The following is an 18,192-nucleotide window of genomic DNA, read 5'->3' on the forward strand; positions in this document are numbered from 1 at the left end:
TAGGCATCTTTGAAAAATTAGAATAGGAGTTATCTGTAGAAGTTATAATTTCTATGAAGACACCTATACTATCTTAAGAACATAAAGTGTAAGTATTTCTCCTATTATAAAATAACTGTCCAATAAAGCAAACCTTTGATCTTGGCTTCATTATCACTAGTTTTAATGTAAGTTACTGAGATAACCAGCCCAGGCAGGAGTGCTAAAGCCAATTACAAGATTGCATTTTTTAAAAGTATTTTTTGCTGACATTAATGCAGACAATGTTTGGTCATAACAGTGCATTACAATTTTTGGTTTCTCCAAAATAATCTTTGTTTTGAAAACTTGGGCTCCTAATATGTTTGAGTTAAAAAAGAAAAAGACAATGCTTTACTGCAAGTTTCATTCCGTTCAACATGATAGAAATCATCCCTCAACACAACATTCAAAATCGAAAGCTAAATAATTATCAGCATCCAGAAGAGTAAAAATTCTAGTAGATGGTATAAGTAAGTGATAGAATAAGAGGCAAAAATTCGGGGAGGAAAAGTTAGATCTCTGCCTCAAAACTAACGCCTCATGAGTTCCAAATTGATGACTAAAATCCTATATAATAAACCCGAATATGCAAATCGACCAACCAGCGGACCCACGCAGAATGACCGGTCACTATGATGCGCACTGACCACCAGGGGGCAGATGAGTGGGGAGGGTTGGCCAGCAGGCGGTGCCAGGCCGCCAGCCAAGGCAGGTGCCAGTGGGCCCCCCTCCTCCCCAATCACTCCACCTGCCGGTTGCCCCACAGATGGCCCTGATCGCCAGCCAGGCCTAGGGACCCTACCCTATATATTAGGAACAGTCTCTTAGATTTAAAAATTAAAACCTGGCAAGGCTACTCTAACACTGAAGAAAACAGGATGATGCAGTGATGACATGCATGGACTCTGACTTGCACATTTTGTGGTCAGCCCTGATTCTGACACTTATAACTGTGTGACAAAGCCAATTACTTAACTTCTCTTTAATTCAGTTTTTCCACCCATAAGATGGGGGAAATGGTACTACTGCCTCAGAAGGATCACGTTATGTACTACTTTTTATAATCAGGGCAAAAAAATGTAGCTGCCCATACAACAGCAAGATGCCTTTCACCGGTATGAAATGTATGGTCACTGGTGCATGCAGCATCCCGGATTGCGAGATCACAGGTCGGGCTGAGGGACGGCCACTCCCCCCACTCCCCAACCTGGGCACCAGGCCTCTAGTGTAAATAATAAAAGGACTAAAAAAATATATAGGTGAAATACTGATGGGATGAAGAGAGCCCAAGATGGGGGAGGGTGGAGCTGACTAAAAAGGAAGAAATCCTTAAAAAAGAGACTACACTAAAAATTTTAACTTTTCTTTTTTTTCTGACTCCATGGCCGCCATGGCTCCCGTGAAAAAGCTCGTGGCGAAGAAGGGCAAAAAAAAAGAAGCAGGTTCTGAAGTTACCCTTGACTGCACCCACCCCGTAGAAGATGGAATCACGTATGCTGCCTACTTGGAGCAGTTTCTTCAGGAGAGATCAAAGTGAACAGAAAAGCTGGCAATCTCAGCAGAGGGGTTGTAACCATTGAAAGGAGCAAGAGTAAGATCACTGTAACGTCTGAAGTGCCTTTCTCCAAAAGGTATTTGAAAGATCTCACCAAAAAATATTTGAAGAAGAATAATCTACGTGACTGGTTGTTCGTAGTTGCTAACAGCAAAGAGTTACAAATTGTGTTACTTCCAGATAAACCAGTATGAAGAGTAGGAGGAAGATGAGGATTAAAGCTCATTAATCTGGCACATTTTGTATGAGTTCTTGAATAAAACTTGGGAACCAAAAAAAAAATAAAAATTAACTTTTCAATGCCAAAATCATAACAGATATTTAAAAGCAAATAACAAATGGGAAGGAGGAGAGGTATTGTAACAAACACAAAGTATGCATAAAAAGCTCTTACTAATAAAAAACAACCTAGAAACACATCATTAAAAATGAATGAAAAATTGAAAAGGTAAAATACAAATGTCAAAAAAAAAAACAACACAAAACAAAACAAAAAACCCATATGAACAAATACTCACAATTATATTAATAATCCAAAATAACAGTTCTCACTGAAAGTATAGTCCAAAGATTCCCAGGGGTCCCTGAAACTCTCTCAAGGGAGTTCCTTAGGTCGACACTGTCTTTAAAATAAAACTAAGAAATTACTTGTCTTTTTCAATGTGTTGACAGTTACACTGATGATACAACAACCACTACGATGGCTAAACTGCTGGCATGAGTCAAGGCAGTGGCTACAAACTGTACTAGAAGTCAGTATATGTTTCACACCAGGACTTGCAGTTAAATAAAAGCAATAAAGTTTTAAGGATGTTCCTGTTAAAGCACTTGTTTATTAAAGATGGCTTATTTCATTAAATCTTGATTCTTTAGTATATCTATAATAATAAAAGGGTAATATGCTAATTAGACCAGACGTCCTTCCAGATGAAGCCAGGACTGTGAGGGAAGCCTGGTGCCAGAGGGAAGCCAGTGCCAGCAGCCGGGGGAAGGAAGGAAGGCCTACTCTTGCACAAATTTTGTGCATTGGGCCTCTAGTTTTTATATAATGAGCTGGGTAGCTCAGTTGTTTAGAGCATGGTACCCATATGCCAAGGTTTTGGGTTCAATCCCTAGTCAGGGCACAACAAGAATCAACCAATGGGTGCACGGATGAGTAGAGCAACAAATCAATGTTTTTCTCTCTCCCCCTTCCTCTCTCTAAAATCAATCAATAAATAAAAAATATTTTTAGAAAATTACCCATTCAAGTACAAGGTAAATCAATGGATTTTAATGTAACAGTATGTAAAATTCCTTCATCTGACAGCAGATTCCACATTATAACTACTTTTAAAGAAATTAACGCTTACCAAGTTTTGGTGTAGAATCAAATAAGAATATCCACAATTATTTGGAAAAAATTAAAGTATTCCTCCCTTTTCCAATTACAAGTGTGTAAGGCCACATTTTCATCTACTAACCAAAACTGCATATAATGACAGCCTAAATACAGAAGGAAATATGACAATCTAACTATCTTCTAATACATCAGATAGTCAGATTTGTAAAACAATGCTGCTCTTCACATGATATTTGTTTTGGAAAGCATAGTTATTTTTCATAAAAAGAACATGTTAACATGTGGTGAGTTTTATTTTTAAATGAATTATTTTTAAACTTCTGTATCAACTTCTAATTCAGTATATATCAATAGATATAACTCACACATACAAAGCTCTATGTTGTCCTCAATAATTTTTAAGAGTGTAAAGGGATTCTAAAGCCCCAAATTTGAGAAACACTGATCTAAGTTATGCAAATTAAAGCAAAATTTCTATAAAATTTGCAAACATAAATTATAATAGTACTACTAATAATAATATCTAATACCCATGCCTATAAAGAATGTAGAGAAGCTGTCATTCTCATTCACTGCCAAAAGGGTAAACTGACAAAATAATTCTGAAGGAAAATTTGGCAGCACATATCAAAAACCTTTTTAAAAATGCAAAAGTTTGGAATCAGCAATTCTGCTTCTAGGAATCTATTTGAAGGAAAAATTAAAGATGTGACAGTAATTGTTTTACTGCAAGGCTATACAGCTACAAAACTTTATAATGGAAATTAGTTAAATTAGAAAAGGTATTCAGCTGTGACAAATTATGTTGTGTATGAAAAATTACTAATTGATAATACATTACCAAAATTGTACGTATAGCAGGAACCCAATTTAATAAGATGTGGGGTATTTTATTATTTTTGTTTATATATTTTAAGTTTTGTTGTGTTTTTTTTTAATAAACAAAAGCCATACGTGGTTTAGTAATAGGAGAAACAATAAAGCTATATAAGAGGAGTTACCACTCACAGCTACTTAAAAACACACCCTGTCCACTCCATCTGCTTGTGGCAGCCAATGGTAACAGCTTGGCAGTGTATATCCACTCGCACTTGACCTATACTCACATCTAACAGGCAAACATCTATCCATATACTCAAGCAACAGATATACTGATGTCCCTTGTTCATTTACTTTTACAAAAATAAGATACAATGCCTCTTGATTTTTTTCTACTTGTTAATGCATATCATGGACACAGCCAGGTAAAAATATAGATTTCATTCATTCTTTTTATGAGCTGCATAATATTTCAAAAATGTAGATGTATCATAATTTACTCAAGGTTTCCTATTGGTTATAAAGATTGTTTGCAGATTTTTAATATTACAAGCAATGCTGTAATAAACATCTTTGAAAAAAGATCCTTACATTCTGATTATTGTTATTTATAAGACAGAATCCCTAAAGAAGTTTGCTGGCTATATATATATATATATACACACACACACACTAGAGGCCCGGTGTGCGAAAATCATGCGTGTGTGTGTGTGTGTGTGTGTGTGTGTGTGTGTGTGTGTGTGTCCCTCAGCCCAGCCTGCACCCTCTCCAATCTGGGACCCCTCAAGGGATGTCCGACTGCCCGTTTAGGCCCGATCCAGGTAGGATCGGGCCTAAACGGGCAGTCGGACATCCCTCTCACAATCCAGGACTGCTGGCTCCCAACTGCTCGCCTGCCTGCCTTGCTGATTGCCCCTAACTGCTTCTGCCTGCCAGCCTAATCACACCTTAACCACTCCCCTGCCAGCCTGATTGATGCCTAACTGCTCCCCTGCCAGACTGTTTGCCCCTAACTGCCCTCCCCTGCAGGCCTGGTCACCCCTAACTGCCCTCCCCTGCAGGCCTGGTCCCCCTCAACTGCTCTCCCCTGCAGGCCTGGGTCCCCCTCAACTGCCTTCCCCTGCAGGCCTGGTCACCCCTAACTGCCCTCCCCTGCAGGCTTGATTGCCCCCAACTGCCCTCCCTTGCAGGCCTGGTCCCTCCCAACTGCCCTCCCCTGCTGGCCATCTTGTGGTGGCCATCTTGTGTCCACACAGGGTCAGTCATCTCTGACCACATGGGGGCAGCCATCTTGTGTGTTGGCGTGATAGTCAATTTGCATATTACTCTTTTATTAGATAGGAGGATTAGATAGGATAGAGGCCTGGTGCATGGGTGGGGGCCGGCTGGTTTGCCCTGAAGGTGTCCCAGATCAGGGTGGGGGTTCCCTTGGGACATGGGGTGGCCTGGGTGAGGGGCCTGTGGTGGTATGCAGGCCAGCCACACCTCCCGGCGACCCAAGCGGAGGCTCTGGTATCTGGGATTTATTTATCTTCTATAATTGAAACTTTGTAGCCTGGAGCGGGGCCAAGCCTCCTGCTCACTCTGTGGCGGCAGCCATTTCTGTTGGGATTTATTTATCTTCTATAATTGAAACTTTGTAGCCTTAAGCGGAGGCCAAGGCAGGCCAGGGCAGGTGGAAAGCTTGGCTTCCTCCATTGCCTTGGAAACCAAAGCTTCCTGCTCTCTCCATGGCCGCAGCCATCTTGGTTTCGTTAATTTGCATATTTGCTCTGGATTGGCTGGTGGGCGTGGCTTGTGGTGTAGCAGAGGTATGGTCAATTTGCATATTACTTTTTTTTTATTAGATAGTATATACTTTAATTTAGCAAATACTGTAATATTACTCACCAGCAATGTCTGAGATCCCATATCCTCATCAACACTGGATATAATTTTTGCCAATCTGATAATCATTTGTTATTACTTTAATTTGCATTTCCCTCCTGCTTTGGGGCTTGAGATTTATTTGTTTATTGACAACTTACATTTCTTCTTCCTCTATTCCCATCCTTTCCCCATTTTTCTATTGTTGTCATCTCATGCAAATAATTTTTCCTCAGGTCAGAATCACAGCTCATACCACATTCAAAAATGAATTCCAAATGAGTTAAAGATCAAAAACAATCAAACTATTAATATAAAATTTAGAATATCTTTATAAACTTGGGATCAAAGAGATTTTCTTAAGCATGAAAACTTATTGCTTTGGGAATTTTTTCAAGTTTTCTTTTTTAAACTGTTGGCAGATATTAACAATGTTCTCATTATTCCAAAGTCCTACGATAAAACATGTAGAAAACTTCACTGGACACACAGGTACTGAGACCACAGAGGCATACAATCAAACACAACTCCTTTTACTATTGCTGCTGCTGCTGCTGCCTCTACTACTATTACAAGCTATGACTGGGATTCTAAACTCCCAACTCCTTTTTCTGTATCCTGTTCACCAAGTATTACCCTCTCCAGCAGCATATGTACTTTAAGGTGGCCTACCTAAATATAGAATCTTCTACGGGACACTCTATCCAAGTATTCTACCCCATCACATATGGGGTAGTTAGAAAAATAAAGCCTCGTGAAAAAGGGCACATTTTGTCGTCTTACACATAGATGATACGGTGAAACAGATAACTCACCTAAGTGGGGAAACAGATCAGTGTCCAACTGATGCTTCTGAGTGCACAGTTTCACCAGTCTCTGCAGGTGACTTATACAAGAGAAGTGTGGAGAGAAGGCTGTGGCTTTCATAAGGACCCGGTCAGTCCTGGGCGGGTCCACGACAGGAGCCCTACTGGATGGCAGGAGGGGCAGAGGCCTCTTGTGAGACAACTGCCTCGCTTGTGCTATAGAGTGTGTGGTGGGGGCCACTCCCTGCAGTGGTAGGCTGGTGTTCGGAGGCTGAGGTGACTTGCAGACTAAGCCCTGCGGTGGCGCTGGAGGTTTGACAGACGCGGATAAAGGTGACAGGCTGGAGTGCTGCTGCGGAGGCTGCTGCTGGGAAGGTGCAGGAGGGGGACTAAAGTGCTCTTGCCGAACTTTTAAAATCTCTGTCTCTCTCTGGCGCTGACGATTCTGGGCCAACTTGCTCTGCAACTTCTTTCTCACAGTTGCCCCTTTCTTTAAGTCATCATCTTCCTCGTTGAAAGCAAACGGGTCTTCCAACTCGGTTTCCAGGTAGTGGAGAGGGACCCTTGCCCCCGGTGGAGAGAGGGACATTCCATCCAGTCCATTGGGCATCTTCAAGGCCAACGTGGGCACCGCCAGGCTAAAGGCCATGGTATCCATCTGGTGCCTGACCTTTACCTCATCTATAGGATCATTCTTTTTCTTCCTCTCTTTTTTCGGGATAAAGCCAAGTACCTGCAAGTGGCTGTTGCAGTACCTTTAAAAACACACACATACATGGGAAAATGTTCATGATATATATTAAGAAAAGCAAAATATAAAAGTACATTTTATAAAATATGAATCCTAATATGTTAAAAATGCATCATTAGAGTAACTCTTGACATGCATGAATTTCATATATGCAAGTTCCACTCCTCGGAAGCAATCCTCAAAGTCTGGCAATGTTGTTGAAGCAAATATGTGACTGTACACATACAGAGGCCACCAGACAGAAGTCACTCAAATACTGAGTAGCCCAGCTTTTGCTTCTCGGCTGCTTTGTTATCCTGTATTCATAGCAAACAGAGTAACTCATAAGAGTCACTTAAAATTCTCTTATGGAGAAAAAATATGTGTTCTAAAGCCATTCAAGTATTTAGAAATTCATAAAGATCTTATGGGCCCCGGCCCATAAGTTGTTAGAGAGTCCTCCTGATACTCCAAGGTTTTGGGTTTGATCCCTGGTCAGGGCACATACATGAATCAACCAATGAATGCATAAATAAGTGGAACAACAAATTTCTCTCTCTCAAATAAATAAATCATTTTTTTCAACAAATCTCTCTCTCTTAAATTAATAAATCAATTTATTTAAAAAGATCTTATGACATAACCCTTAAGAATGTCAAGTATCCACTGTATGATCTACACACACAGAGAACAGATTCATAAAGCTGTGGCCAACAAGAGGAAGGGCTTCAGGGATAACTGTAGTAACTTCCCAATCTATATATATAAAACCCTAACATGCAAATTGTCCCCTCAGGACTTTAACCAAGAGACCTGGAGTTTGCTCGCTTACTATGACATGCACTGACCACCAGGGAGCGGTGTGGAACAAAGGAAGGCCCGGCTGGCAGCCAGAAAGCCCCAATCAGCCCTGATCACCGGCCAGGCCTAGGGACCCTACCTGTGCACAAATTTCATGCACCGGGCCTCTAATATAGAATAAATTGTTTTGTTGTTTTCAACTTGACAAATTGATTAGTTTTTTTAGTGAAGAAAAATAAGGTGGGGTTGTTTTTTTAATTTACAAATCAGACTTTCCTGGTCATTGACATATGGGCAGCCTGAACTGGTAAATGAGGCCACTATGTGCTCATCATGTAACACAGCAGAGGCTGATGCACGAACAGTCCTCCCTCAGCCTTGTTCTGCACGCACTGCAGCCTCACTGGCGGCACTATCACAACAGTCGAACTCCTAAACCTCCACCTCTTCACACCTAGAACAGCTTACTAGCATTTAAAATAAGTGCAAACGTGAATTTCTAGTCTAAAAGAATTAGTAACGGCTAATGGGGTTCTAGGGGGAAGAAAATGTAAAATTAGACTGTGGTGACAGTTGCACAACCCAGTGAATATACTAAAAAATACTGAGTTATATACTTTAAAAGGGTAAACGTATGGGATGTGAATTTTATCTTAGACTATTTTAGAAAATAAACATACAGATGATGAGTTTTCCTGGCAAATATATACATACTAGTAAAATATATAATTATAGCAAACTTAAATTTAAAATAGTATATTAAAATAACCAACTTAATATAACCACTGGTCTCTGAAACCAAGGCTACAATAATGAGCCCTAGCTTAGAAAATAATTTTTACTTTTTAATTATACCAGTACTTCTACTGAGCATAACACTACTCTATTTCAAACAGCTGGAACCCATAAGTTAGCATTTATTATACACACCAGATAAGCTAGACACCAGATATCAAGAAGCTTCCTCTAGCTGACCACCAACCAGATAATTTTGTCCATTAAAAATCCTTGAGCCCTGGCCGGTTTGATTCAGTGGATAGAGCGTTGGCCTGCTGACTGAAATGTTCCGGGTTTGATTCCAGTCAAGGGCACATACCTCGATTGCAGGCTCAATCCCCAGCCCCGGTCGGGATATGTGTGGGAGACAACCAATCGATATGTCTCTCTCACATCAATATTTCTCTCTCTCTGTCTCTCTTCCCTTCTACTCTCTCAAAAAAAAAAAAAAAAAAAATCAATGGAAAAAAATCCTTAAAAATTTTTTTCTAAAACAATATATAAACCATCTCAAATACCTAGGTGTCCAAGGAGTAACTGCATCAATAATAATGAAAGCACATTTTCAAAATATTAACCTTTTGTATAGTATGTCATATAGTATAGTTACAACTATCAATATTTATACATAGGTCAAGATATTATTACATAAATTCAACTTGGAATTCTTGAGGTAACATAAGAATATTACCTTGTGCTAAAGTCTACTTTAATTCTATTTTCAAACAACCCTACAAACAAAAATATTAATACCCAAAAAGTTAAAGCCCTGGCCAGTTTTTCTCAGTGGTTAGAGCATTAGCCCACGGATTGAAGGGTGACTGGTTTGATTCCAGGTTAAGGGCACATACCTGGGTTGCAGATTCGATCCCTGGCCCTGGTGGAGGCAAGTACAAGTGCGGGAGGGAACCAATCAATGTGTCTCTCTCACTCTCCCCCCTTCCCTCCACTCTCTCTAAAAAAAAAAAAATCAATGGAAAAAATATCCTCGGGTAAGGATATATATATATGTTCTTGGACCAATTTTGGAAAAAAAAAAAATAGCTTCTCTTCACATAGCAACACAAAAATCCTTTCCCTTATCTTGTTCTAAAAAGAGGAAATTACTTAGAATATAAAGGTGAAGGCATATGCTTCACAGAATATTTTGGACAAATTCGAAGTGAGTCACTTTACTGCTTGCTGTAAGCTATAATACTTGCTTCAGCTGAATTTAAAAAAATCCAAGGTTAACAATCACAACTATGAAAAATGGAATTTAAGACAAAATTATAGAAATGTGTTTATAATGGAGCTTGAAGTAAAAAATTAATCCAAGTTCTTCCATTCTTTAAGTTTAAAAAGGGCAGGGGTAAGAAATTACCATTTTCAGTCTGCTAAAACCAAATGGACAGATACGTTTACCCTAATACAGTGGTCCCTTTCTCACCTGAGATTAAAATTTTATTCCTTGCCTCACTAAGCAGCTGTTTCTAACTTTCGGGTATTGTAATTTGACGCCTTAAGTGCTCATTACAAATTCTGACAGAGTATTCCCAAATCACCACATTATACTATACTCGTTTTGGTGGGATCTCTATCAACACAAACTATTTATTTCACCCTAAAAGGGTAAAAATTGCTCACTCTGAATATAAAATACATATTCCTTTTCAACCCTTTTATGCAGGTGACATTTGCTTATGTATGGGAATAAGGATGAACTTTTTACCTCTAAGAGAAAAGTAAAAAGTTCAAAGTTTCTACCTAAAAGTAACAAATATTTGAAACTGTCTTATAAAATAAGCATGCACGCCTCTGTAATAACCTACATTGATCAATACTGATTCTGTAGAACTGAAGAAAAAGAGATCATATGTGAAATCTAGTGTGAATTTTCCTACAAATATGAAAGATGAACAACCAGCATAAGACTTCTTTAAAACACCTTCCTGTATTATTTTTAATTCAGCAAAGCATAAATTCATAATTCTAGTGATAAAAGCCACCCATACTATGAAAATACAGTTTCTAATTTATAGTAAACATACTCTATATGGAATTCTTTTTAACCAAAAAGAAGTCTGATAAAAAGTAAATGATTCAAGTAATCATTCTTTTAAGTAACTCCTTTTCAATAAATCATTCTTTTAACTCCTTTTCTACCTTTCAAGCACAGATTTTAAAGTTCCAAAATTATTATCATTACTTTCAACACCTAAGTAGTTCCTATAATTTTTCTCATTTAGGCAGATGACAAGTCAGAAACACTTTATAAGACTGCAAACTAAATACATCAGTACTAAGACTTCAAGCAACAGTTTTAAGGGGGAAAATTTTTATTTTTATAATCCTAGCAAGTCTATTAAATCACTATAAAAAGAAAATACTGAAACAATACTTTTCAAGTGATTCCCCAAATTTACTATTCCCTTTTTTTTTTTAAATTACCAATCTCTCATCTTTAGAAGCATTTCAAAGTTTACTTAGACTACTCCAGGAAAGCATCCTTACATTCACTGTATGTAAAAGAAAAAAGGACAAGAAAAAGAAAAATCCCAGCCTAATAAATCAAAGGCTGAGTCCCATTAGCAGCTCTTACCTACGATCCTCTGATTTGGGGATGGGGTTGGTGCAGCGTTGGCTGTTATACTTGGCCACATATTCACATTGCTTGAAGGGGGCAGTCTTGTCCTCCAGAACGTGTCTGATACAGAAAGCGTAGCCGTTGAGTCGCCGCTGCTTGCACAGTTTGGGGCTATATGAGCACAAGGGCTTATTGTCAACCTCAGAGAAGTGTATATGTTTCCCTTCATACATCACGTGACTCTATTCCTTGTGAACATCAGCTAAAAGACCACCACAAAAAAAGAAACCCAAATGATAAATCAGAGAGTATAAGGCAGAATAAGTTGAGAATTTTACTGAGCGACTTCTGGCCCCATAGCCATACCTGATTTTAAATCTTCTGCACCATAGCAATGTTAAGAGAACCCCAAGGATACCACACTTTGGAATGCAGCAGAATCAAGATGAAGCAGATTGTCTATAAAAATATCAAAAGGGCTAGTTAACAAAGTGAAATAAGCAAAAGTTTGCTCACCTCAGAAGTAAAATACTAGGATATCACCCTTCTAATGGGATGGATTCTTCATTGTAATCCAATGTCCCAATACTGAATTAAAATAATAAGAGGCATAAAATATTAAGTTACCTTACCCCTCCAAACTGAACTAAATAACTTCTCCTCTGGTTAAGTTTTGGAAATACCTCAAAACAGGTAGGGGTTTTCCACCAAACAAATGCCATAAGGTCTTTTCATCTCATTACTGGTGTTTATAGGCTATACCTATTTTCAGAACCTGAATCTCTTTACAATGCCAATGGACAGCAAACTTCCCTCAGAAAGTCTACATTTTTTGATAAGTTGACAAGTGTTTGGCAATTTGTAACAAATGTTTTTATGAAATTTAAAAAAGAGCAAATTCCTGTTTGTAAAAAAAAGTAATTTTCCCTCCAATCTTCCCCCTCACTTAGCCCACTAAACTATAAACTTCTTGAGCCCAAAGACTAGTCACCCAACCACACTTCCACCAGTCAGTTCAGTGCTTGGTACTACATGGCACTCCCAATTAAAATAAATAGGATAATAATCATGGTTTATGAGTCTTTGGAGGTTTAGTTAGAAATGGAAGAAAGGACACAATACTCAGACCTCTCTAAACACAAAGTTCCAGCAATAGCATCTATATATTACTAGAGGCCCGGTGCATGAAATTTGTGCACTCGGGGGAGAAGGGTCCCTCAGCCCGGCAGGCCCTCTCGCAGTTTGGGAGCCCTTGGGGGATGTCCGACTGACGACCCCTGGGGAGCAGGCCTAAGCCGTCAGTCAGACATGGAGGTGGGAGAGGCTCCTGCCACCGCCTCTGCACTCGCCAGCCGTGAGCCTGGCTTCTTTCTGGCTGAGCGGCACTCCCCCTGTGGGAGTTCCCTGACCACCAGGGGGTAGCTCCTGCATTGAGCGTCTGCTCCCTGGTGGTCAGTGTGTGTCATAGCGACCGGTGATTCCGCAGTTCGATTTGCATATTAGTCTTTTATCATACAGGATAAGACCACATGGTCTACAATGAAATTGAATCAACTAATCTGTCAAGTCAGGCTTGCAGTGGGTTGATGTGATCTAACACCCTTTCCCTACACTCTGAAAGTCACCCACATGGCTGTTAGAGCAGCTTAGATACCAGCTACAGAAAGCCTCAAAAAATACTCCCTCCTTTACTAAACTCAATATGAAATTCCTTATACAAGTGAATGGCAAGACACATAAATGCTTAAGGAGTCGGAAGACATATTTGCTCAAGTTCAGAATCTGGACTTACTTTGTTATCCTGAACAAGTCATTTAACCTCAGTTTTCTCATCTGTAAAATAGGGATAATAATAGTAGCTATGTTATCATCAAGCTGCTCCATGGATCAAATGATAGAGCATGCAACACACCAAGTACTGAGCCTCGGACATGTTAAACAACGAACAAATGAAAATTATAGATTTTGAGAGAAGGGAGAGAAAAAGATCAAGAGCAAAACATAATCACACACCCTATCAGGGATCTAGCCCACAACCTGAGCATGTGCCCCAACTGGGTATTGAACTGGCAACCTTACGGTGCACTGCACGACACCCAACCAACTGAACCACGCCGCCAAGGTAATAATGCTGACTTTTAACATGACTTCCTGTTATGTTAAGAAAGTATCAAGTAATTTCTATTTTCGTAAGTTGTCCTATTTTTTAAAAAAACCTCAGAATTAATGATTAATGATTAATGTTACCAAATTCTTTTTCAGCTTCTGGAGAAGATGATAATTTTTCTTTCATACTTTTAAAAATATGGTGTTTATTATTTTCTGATACTGAACTCTTCTTACAGTCTTGGGGTGAAAGCAACTTGGTCATTATGTATTATTATCTTAATGTGTTGCTGAGTTACACTTGCTAATATTTACGATTTCTGTAGTAGGAGAAAGGTCTAAATTTTCTGTTTGTGTGCTTTGCCAGAATTTGGTATAAATAAATATTTCAAAATATAATTTAGAAAATATTTCTCTTTTTCTATATTCTTGAGCAAGTTAAAAAGCACTGCAGTTATAATGCTCCTTAGAAGGTTGCCTGGGCTTAGTACTGGTTTTTCATAGTGAATCAGGTTTTAACATTTATCCCCATACAGTTTAGCAATATGACTTGTTATATTTAATTTCCTAAATATATGTGATTTTTTTCTCATATTCAGTATATTCATTCATACACATATATGATATCTGTGCTTTGTCCCTTTCTTCATGACAGGTTCAATAGGAGGTTGTTTCATGTTTTTTTTTTTTTCCCAGTATCCTCTAAAATAAAAATGCAACGAACCAAAATCTCTTGGATTTATTAGTATCTCCATGTATGTTTTCTAATTCATCAGTTGCTGCTTTTAACTTTGATAATACTTTCTCTTATTGATTTTCAGAAAAAGAAGGGAGGAGGGAGAGAGAAACATTGATGTATGAGCGAACTATCGATCAGTTGCCTCCTGCATACCCCCTACCAGGGATCAAGCCACAACCTGGGCATGGAATCAATCTGGCAACCCCCAACTGCCCTCCCCTGCTGGCCATCTTGTGTCCACATGGGGGCAGCCATCTTTGACCACATCGGGGCAGCCATCTTGAGTGTTGGAGTGATGGTCAATCTGCATATTACTCTTTTATTAGATAGGATATTTTGTCTGCTTGCTCTATCAAGAGCTGAAAGAGATCAGTCAAAATCCCCTACTATGATATGATTTGTCTATTTCTCCATATATAGTGGAGGGGCCTTCATTCCACGCTGCCCCCTGGTGGTCAGCACACGTCATAGCGAGCAGTCAAACTCCCGGTCAGTAGAACTCCCAAGGGGACAATTTGCATATTAGCCTTTTATCATATAAGGATTTTTTACATTGCTTTTAGATTTTGATTCTTTTTATTACATGTTTATCAGTCAAAATCCCCTACTATGATATGATTTGTCTATTTCTCCATATATATTTTGTTTTATAAATTTTAAAGCTGTATTATTTGACATATAAGATTCATAACCACTAGATTATCATTCTTTATCATTAGGAAATGCAACTCAAGTGATAAACTCTCATTTTTGTTGTTTCAATTTGCCAGTTACGTATTTACCCACTGTTTTTAAATAATGGGTCAGAAAACTCTGGCTTACAGGACAAATCTGTTAATTCACTTACATGTTGTCTATGGCTGTTTTCATGCTATAACAGTAGAGCTGAACAGTTGCAACAGAGATTGTATGTCTGAAAAGCCTAAATCATGTACTAAAATAGTATCTGCTGGTCCCATTTAGATGACATCTCTTAATTGGTTTGACTTTTCTGCTCTAATCTGAGTGTCATTTTCCTTTAATAAATGGGTTTATCCAATTTATAATTTTTATATTTATTTACTCGGAAAATATTTCATCTTAATTTTATTATTTTACTAGTAGCCCAGTGCACAAAATTTGTGCAGGGGTGGGGTGGGGGTGGGGGAGGTGTCCCTCAGCCTAGCCTGTGTACCCTCTCCAATATGGAACCCCTCGGGGGATATCCCTCTTGCAATCCAGGACTGCTGGCTCCTAACCGCTCACCTGCCTGCCTGCCTGATTGCCCCTAACCACTCTGCCTGCAGGCCTGCTTGCCCTCAACTGCCCCCTCCTCTGCCAGTCTTCTCGCCCCCAACTGCCCGCCCCCCCCCCCCCCCCCCGCCGCCAGCCTGCTCACCCCCAACTGCCATCCCCTCCTGGCCTGATCGCCCCTAACTGCCTCTGCCTTGGCCTTGCCACCATGGCTTTGTCCGGAAGGATGTTCAGAAGGTCTCCCGGTCTAATTAGCAAATTAAACTTTTATTAGTATAGACTAGAGGCCCGGTGCACAAAATTCGTGCATTGGTAGGGTCCTTAGGCTTGGCCAGTGATCAGGGCCAATTGGGGCTTTCCTTCCCCCTGTTGCTGGCCGGGGCCTTCATTCCACGCTGCCCCCTGGTGGTCAGCACACATCATAGCAAGCAGTCGAACTCCCGGTCAGTAGAACTCCCAAGGGGACAATTTGCATATTAGTCTTTTATCATATAAGGATTTTTTACATTGCTTTTAGATTTTGATTCTTTTTATTACATGTTTTATTATATAGCCTATTTTCTTGGAAGATTTAGTCTGTGTCCTTTAGATAACATTTTTTTACTGCACACTAAGAAAATTAGTATACTTAGCATTATCATGATTGATCTCATGTTATGAATGAGAAAAATTTCCTAAACTACACATCCCAAACGCAGTATTTTTTCCTTGTGTTATGATTTTTACATTGCCATAGTTTATAACTTTTCCCCCCCTTTTTTTCAATATATCCTTTATTGATTTCAGAGAGGAAGGGAGAGGGAGAGATACAAAGATACCTCAATGGTGAAAGAGAATCATTGATCAGCTGCCTCCTGCACACCCCACACTGGGGATCAAGCTTGTAACCTGAGCCCACAACATGGGCATGTGCCCTGACCAGGAACCAAATCATGACCTCCTGGTTCATAGGTTGATGCTCAACCACTGAGCCAGGCAGTTTATAACATGTTAATGCTGGCTCTACATTTAAATTTATTCCATGCTATTCACTAATCCATTTTGTTTTTAATTGATCTCTGATTCAATGGTTTATAACATAGTCACCTCTCTTCTCTATCTCCCCTTCCTCTCCACCCCCAACACAAGGCTGACTTATGGAATCTCAGCCATGGTTTTTCTGTTTGGAAATATATGTCAACTAAATAATATACTTAAACTATAGCTTATCTGGACATAAAATTCTGGGGTCAGATACTTTTTTTTATCTACAAAATTTGTATATTTTTCCCCATATCTTCTGGAATGAAAATGCCTGAGGCCTGCCTCTTTATTTTATACAGGGCTTGTTTTTTTTCCATTTTGTCCTAATAATGTCTTTATATTTAAGGACTAGAAACTACTTTAGAGGCCGGCTGGCATGGCTCAGTGGTTGAGCCTTGACCCATGAACCAGAAGGTCACAGTTCAATTCCAGTCAGGGCACATGCCTGGGTTGCGGACTTGATCTCCAGTAGGGGGCGTGCAGGAGGCAACTGATTGATGTTTCTAGCTCTCTCTCCCTCTCCCTTCCTCTAAGATCAATAAAAACATATTTTTAAAATGTATTTTTAAAACAAACAAAAAAAATAAGAATGTATTAAAATCTGCCTAGTCAACATCCTTTTAATGCTAAGAATTCAGTAATCTATCCAATTGCCCTCTTTCAGCATTTGCCACTAGGTGGGAAAGAAAGTTTTCGCTAATCATCTCTATGCCATTACAAAAAGGTGTTTAATTTCAACCTCTTATAAACAACTTCTCTGACATCTTAATATTTTTACACCTGTGATTAATTTTTTCTTCCCATGTACTTGATTTTTAATGTTTTTAATTTCTTTTAATTTTTATGATTTTTAATGTTTTAAAGTCCTATTAAAAGCCAACTTTATATCATTCTTTGCATTTTACTTTTGAACAATCAGCTGGTTTCTCCATTTTCAAATCCCTCTTTTAAAAGCTCAACTTAATCTCTATACTTAAACTTTCAATTCCCTGATGAATTCACTCACTTTAAATATCATAAAAGGAAAGAATGTTTGGGGAAAATGGCCCTCTGCTTGGAAATCTAACTTCTTTCTAAGTGAGTATTATTTAATATCAAAATCGCTTTGTCTATAAACTGGAAACAACTATTCCTCTAATAGGTTTTCCCTTTTTTTTATTAAAGAAGACATTATGACAAAATCACTAAGGCAGCTCTCAGGAAAAAGACCCTACATTTTTTTCATTTTTTACATCCAGCCTCCGACCACTGAAGCTCTTTACCCCTACTCCACCAAAGGTGAAGTTCACATGGCCTTCACTCTTTGACACTCCTTGTAAAATATAAAGAGTGGAGAAACAGAATATATAAAGTCCACATGATCTTAATCAAATGTCTTATACACACTAATATTTAAATACTATCATATCTCTAATCCATAAAGAAGTGCTATGCCTAAGCTCTACCTTTTAACACATGTTAACTACCACTTAAAAGAGGAAGGAAAAAAATCCTAATGAGACAACTATAAGTAGATATTTTCTTCAACCATGGAAATAATTTGCTTAGAATATAACAGATATATGCTCCCTTAAGGAGGGGAATGCAGATAATTAAGCACTTTAGAGTGGCAGCAAAATAGAAACTCTTATTATTACCAAAAGCAAAAACAACTACATTGAGAATAGTCTCACAGAAAGAGTATCTCCATGGTAAACATACCCATATACCAAAATTCAAAAGTAAAAAATATGGTTAGGTGTTAAATATTGAAAACAAAAACAACAACAAACACACAATCCTCCTTGATATTCTATGCTGAGTTTAAC

At 38.8% G+C, this 18,192-nt stretch overlaps 1 protein-coding gene and 1 pseudogene across 5 annotated transcripts in view; one reads left to right on the forward strand and one right to left on the reverse strand.

Annotated features, from left to right (window-relative positions):
* Window positions 1-18,192, reverse strand: part of INO80D (INO80 complex subunit D) — a 56,238-nt gene that overhangs the window by 29,729 nt on the left and 8,317 nt on the right. For 2 of the 4 annotated variants that reach the window (XM_079781995.1, XM_079781994.1), the window contains exons 2-4: window positions 11,650-11,742; window positions 11,299-11,454; window positions 6,419-7,164 (exon numbers count right to left, since the gene is read on the reverse strand). In XM_079781995.1, coding sequence (XP_079638121.1) covers window positions 6,419-7,067 — 649 coding nt within the window. In that variant the 5' untranslated portion in view covers window positions 7,068-7,164; window positions 11,299-11,454; window positions 11,650-11,742. Of the gene's footprint in view, window positions 1-6,418; window positions 7,165-11,298; window positions 11,546-11,649; window positions 11,743-13,075; window positions 13,117-18,192 lie in introns of all 4 variants that reach the window. The other 2 variants (XM_079781993.1, XM_079781992.1) reach the window with 2 other exon arrangements.
* On the forward strand, window positions 927-1,795 carry LOC307105899 (large ribosomal subunit protein eL22-like; annotated as a pseudogene). Its single transcript has one exon. The product of its transcript is annotated as a large ribosomal subunit protein eL22-like (transcript).

This window comes from Cnephaeus nilssonii (genome assembly GCF_951640355.1).
Source record: "Cnephaeus nilssonii genome assembly, chromosome: 10".
In the NCBI taxonomy this organism is placed as follows: domain Eukaryota; kingdom Metazoa; phylum Chordata; class Mammalia; order Chiroptera; family Vespertilionidae; genus Cnephaeus; species Cnephaeus nilssonii.